The sequence below is a fragment of the Salvelinus sp. IW2-2015 genome, linkage group LG18 (assembly GCF_002910315.2).
Source record: "Salvelinus sp. IW2-2015 linkage group LG18, ASM291031v2, whole genome shotgun sequence".
NCBI classification, from domain to species: domain Eukaryota; kingdom Metazoa; phylum Chordata; class Actinopteri; order Salmoniformes; family Salmonidae; genus Salvelinus; species Salvelinus sp. IW2-2015.
Window position 1 is genome coordinate 30804043 of NC_036858.1, and position 5290 is coordinate 30809332.

Sequence of the window (5290 nt, forward strand, 5' to 3'; positions counted from 1 at the left end):
ATGTGTCGGTCTGATCGTCCACTGTATCAAGATATTGTCAGTTTAATGCCTACTCCATTCTCCTGTGTCCCAAAACAGGATTCTATAAGTATCTCAGTTGGAACTATTTATGCCAAAATGATCTGAAGAGAAATTATGAACCTCACCCTAATAGATCCCTAATACTACCAAAGAGGAACTTAAATTACCATTCCAGTGGTAGTGGAATCAACAGACACGAAGTTCGACGAAAGCCTTCGTTTCTGGAGCAGTTGGGGGAAAGAGAAATTACTCAGGGGTGGACTGGAACATTTGGGTATAATTAGGGATCAGTGGCAGAGAAGGGAAAATAAGAATTTTGGGTGAGAGATAAAGAAAATGAGTAGTTGGAAGACYGACAGAGGAAGAAAGAGCCTGTGATAGATTGCATCAGAAACGTTTAGGTATCCTATTTCAAAGAAATATGTGACTAGACACAGTATTTTGTAAAAAAGTGTATATGATTAGATGCTCTCTTGTCTGCCTAGAGCTGTGCCCTAAAAAGTAGCATGGGATTTCATCTGCCAAATAATCAATATTAACTTAATAGCCTCTTAAATACAGGTAACTGCCAAAATAATGGAAACTTAAATGAGGGATACAAAGAATATTGAAAGCAGGTGCTTCCACACAAGTGTGGTCCCTGAGTTAATTGAGCAATTAACATCCAATCATGCTTAGGGTAATGTATAAAAATGTTGAGCAGGCCATTATTTTGGCTACCATGACTATGCCGCCCATAGGATGACAATGCCCCCATCCACAAGGCACGAGTGGTCACTGAGTAGTTTGATGAGCATGAAAACGATGCAAAASATATGCAATGGACGTCACAGTCACCCAATTGAACACTTATGGGAGAGTCTAGAGCGGTGCCTGAGACAGCGTTTTTCACCACCGTCAACAAAACACCAAATGATTGAATTTCTCATGGAAGAATGGTGTCGCATCCCTCCGATAGAGTTCCAGAAACTTGTAGAATCTGTTCTGGCTCGTGGTGGCCCAATGCCCTATTAAGACACTTTCTATTGGTGTTTCCTTTATTTTGGCAGTTACCTGTATGAGCCCCAGTCATCATCCCTTGTGATTGACTACAATACAGCAACCATATAGCAGTCCTTTACCTCCCCCGTTTGATAGCTTTCACAACTGAATGTCAGCTACACCAAGTTATATCTATTTAGATCTATTTATACTTTTTGAAGTAATGTTATGGCACCTTGGTATTGCTGGTACACTATGGACAATGTCAGTGTCAGTTGGTATCTCTGTGAGCCAACCCGTATGTAAAGAGTATGCAAGCATGACTGATGTCGCTTTGGATAAAAGCGTCTGCTAAATGGCATACAATGTATTACAGTGGAAGAAAATGATAAACGCAACATGTAAAGTGTTGGTCCCATGTTTCATGAGCTGAAATAAAAGATCCCAGAAATGTTCCATATGCACAAAAGGCATATTTCACTCAAATGTTGTGCAGAAATGTGTTTACATCCCTGTAAGTGAGCATTTCTTCTTTGACAAGATAATCCATCCACCTGACAGGTGTGGCATATCATGAAGCTAATTAAACAGCATGATCATTACACAGGTGCACCATGTGCTGGGGACAATAAAAGGCCACTTTAAAATGTGCAGTTTTGTCACACAACACAATGCCACAGATGTCTCAAGTTTTGAGGGAGCGTGCAATTGGCATGCTGACTGCAGGAATGTCCACCAGAGCTGTTGCCGGAGAATTGAACYTCCATTTCTCTACGATAAGCTGCCATCCCCGGCCCACCCTTGGCTGCACCCCTGTCCAGTCATGTGAAATCCATAGATTAGGGCCTAATTTATTTATTTAAATTGACTGATTTCCTTATATGAACTGTAACTCCGTAAACATTTTGAAAGTGTTGCATATCGTGTTTATATTTTTGCTCAGTATATGCAGTATATGTAATAGTCACCAACTGAGGGTCTGCTAACATGTGAAGCTACTTTGAGCCTGACYCACTGTCAGGTGCTATGTTATGTCGGGTTGCAGTTCAGTTGGAGCTGGGTTGCCGAAATTCTTTAACTGGTTCTTACTCTCAAAATTCATGTAATTTATAACCAATCACAACAGACCAGAATCACCTCTTAGAGTATGAGCTTTTTGAAGTTGATTTGACAATGTGTCASACTGGCAATTATGGCTYAGGCTGTTAGCACATCAATGTCAAATCAGTGCCAATCAGTTATTATTTTGACACGTCTCATAACGTAAGTCCTAAAACCTTATTTTCATCAAACGTTCCTACAAGACTGCATCTAAAACTGCAGTGTACTTTGTATCTTTTATATATGACAGCTTGGCTGTTTCTGTTGGGTTTTTGTTGTTGAAAGACTGATACAACAACATGTGCCAAAGGAATTACTTAATTGCTCTGTCCTGGAATGAACCGGATAAGCTGGATAAACTTTGATCACAGGTAGGGCCTTAATGGTATTTGATAGCATTATAAACCTAACTACCCTGTAGTGGGTTGGTGAAAAGGAATAGAAAGGGATAAAGGACACGGTTGTAATGACACATGTACACATGTACAGTCGCTATTTCATACTGTATTGTGAAGAGAATGGCCTTTACCTAACTTCATCTGAGGATGACCCAGCAGGGACCTACAGCAGCTATGGAGGGTAAGCTCAGCTGTCCCATCTGCTTTGAGTTCTTCCAGGACCCAGTGAGTCTGAAATGTCAACACAGCTTCTGCCGCAGCTGCCTGGAAACACCAACATGGATTCAACAAAAGGAGCGCGAGTGCCCAGTCTGCAGGGGAAGGAATTCCATAGACAATATCCAGCCCGCAATGTCTAATATGAAACTGAGGAACATAGTGGAGGCCTACCTGCAGAGAGAAGAGAAGAAGGGGAGTGAGGGGAGAGAAGTGGGTCTTGTGGTGTGCGCCAGACATAATAAGAAGCTCAGGTTTTTCTGTGAGGAATGTGAGGAACTTGTTTGTGCTGTGTGTGTGGAGACRGAGCGGCATGCCAAGCATAAACACCAGCCAGTGAAGGAGGAAGCGCAATGGCGTAAGGTACTGTGCTATAGCTGGAAGACAGATCTACTTGCAGTCTTTTCCTCTTGCTAACCGAGTTGCATTTGGTATTAGATAAAAGTACCAGTACAGAATAGCTGAGAAACCACCWAATCTAAAGTATTTTTACTTCGATCCATCCTTTCTCTACTGTTACCCCTCCCTACTTCTCCACCACTATCCCCACTRTTTTCCATGATCTACCCAGAGGGAAATCACTTCATTGCTCTACAACCTTCCTGAGAAACTGGAACTGGACATAAAGCAAGCGAGAGCCTCAAGAAAGCGTGCAGCACAATACATCAAGGTATGTTGCTAGCTAAATTACACAATATTACAAAGACAGGCCTACTACAAAGATATTACATAGACATGTACCTATGTAATATCTGTCTTACTGTACTGTTCCATCTTCCAGACCCAGGCCCAAACCACAGCAGGACAGATCAAGAGTGAGTTTGCYAACCTCCACCAGTTCCTGAGAGTTGAGGAGGAGGCCAGACWYGCAGCTTTGAAACAGGAGGAAGGGATGAAGACAGGGTTACTGACRGAGAGGATCACCCGTCTTGCCAGCAACATGGCCTCACTCTCCGGGAGGATCTCAGACATASAGACCAAGATGAAGACAGATGACATCTCGTTTCTACAGGTCACACTTTATTTTGCATGTCACAACTGRTCAATGTACTGAGGCTTTCTCAATCAAAGATATTATTCTGCACTGAGGCMTTCTCAAACAAATGTACTATTCTGTACTGAGGTCCACACGTGTTCTTGTTTCAGATGTACAAGGACTTGAAAGACAGGTARGCAACATTACAATGATCATCAATAGTCAAGTATCTGATCAGTCACCAACACTATTATCATAAAATGTCTGTACTGTCTGTCATTTCAGGGCCAAGTATACATTGCAGGATCCAGAGCCTGTATCGGGGGCACTGATAGACGTGGCCCAACACTTGGGAAACCTGAGGTTCAATGTCTGGAAGAAGATGCAAGAGATGGTGCAATACAGTGAGTACAAAGTTTTATAAGCAACAGCCCATGTATTTGAGGTCATTGACTTGCTTCAATGACGCAGCAAAATGATCAGTTACTAAACATTATAGTACAATARCCAGGCTCCAGTGTCCGTCATTCATGCTATGAATCACGACTGAAYTAACAATAAAATGTCACCTTTCTGAGCTAGTCTGATTACTGACAATAAAACTGATGAATGTTCTGATTCCTGAATGACAAACTGCTGACTCATGTTCTGTTCATACAGCCAGAGATACAGTAAACTAACATCCATGTATCTGACCTGGTGTCCAACTAACCTGTCCACTCCCTCTGTCCCAGCCCCTGTGACCCTGGATGTGAATTCAGCCCACCCTGATCTACTGATCTCTAGGGTCCTCCTGGAGGTGAGTGACAGACGATCGTCCCAGCCTGTGCCTGATAACGCGGAGCGATTCGACAGCTCAGTGAGCGTGCTGGGCTCTGAGGGCTTCTCCTCAGGCATTCACAGCTGGGAGGTGGAGGTGGGGCCTAAGAAGGCCTGGACCCTGGGAGTGGCCAAAGAGGGTGTGGCCAGGAAGGGKAATGTGATGGTCAGCCCAGAGGGTGGGATCTGGGCGATGGGGCTGTGGAARGGGGAGGAGTATAGCGCTGGAACCGCCCCCCTGGGTACCCCTTTGGTCCTGAGTAGGAAACCCCAGAACGTCAGGGTCAAGTTGGACTATYAGAAAGGAGAGCTGTCCTTCTATGACTCCAGTGACATGTCACTCATCTATATGTTTGAACAGAGGTTCACAGAGAGACTTTTCCCCTACTTCTCTCCCTGTCTTAACTCCGATGGCACTAACCCTGGAGTACTGAGTATCTGCCCTGAGAAGGTGTTTGTGACTGTGACACCTGCTTACTAAGGATATTATCTGGTGAGACTACTTTACGATCACTCACCGAAGTGTCTGRCTTGGTAAAGTCTGTCACAGTGACTCTAGTGGTGACAGTGATGTCTGTGACACKAATGTGTATTCCGAAACTTTGTCTGGGGCACTTTCCTGTTAATTAATTTATTGAGAGAAAGTGTCATGAATTCTCTACTTTTTTAGTGTTTTGTTCAATAAAATTACACTTAGAAAAAAAGAGTTCCAAAAGGGTTCCCTTTTTGGTTCCAGGTAGAACTATTTCGGGTTCCATGTAGAACCTTCTGTGGAAAG

The 5290-nt window shown here is 43.3% G+C and overlaps 1 protein-coding gene across 1 annotated transcript; it reads left to right on the plus strand.

Annotated features, from left to right (window-relative positions):
• The first annotated feature begins 1590 nt into the window (after nucleotides 1–1590).
• LOC111977677 (nuclear factor 7, brain-like) lies at nucleotides 1591–5283 on the plus strand. Its single transcript, XM_024007221.2, has 6 exons — nucleotides 1591–3080; nucleotides 3289–3387; nucleotides 3499–3729; nucleotides 3864–3886; nucleotides 3979–4097; nucleotides 4428–5283. The coding sequence occupies exons 1-6, from the start codon at nucleotides 2649–2651 to the stop codon at nucleotides 4991–4993; spliced, it is 1470 nt and encodes a 489-aa protein (XP_023862989.1). The 5' UTR covers nucleotides 1591–2648; the 3' UTR covers nucleotides 4994–5283.
• Nucleotides 5284–5290: the final 7 nt, after the last annotated feature.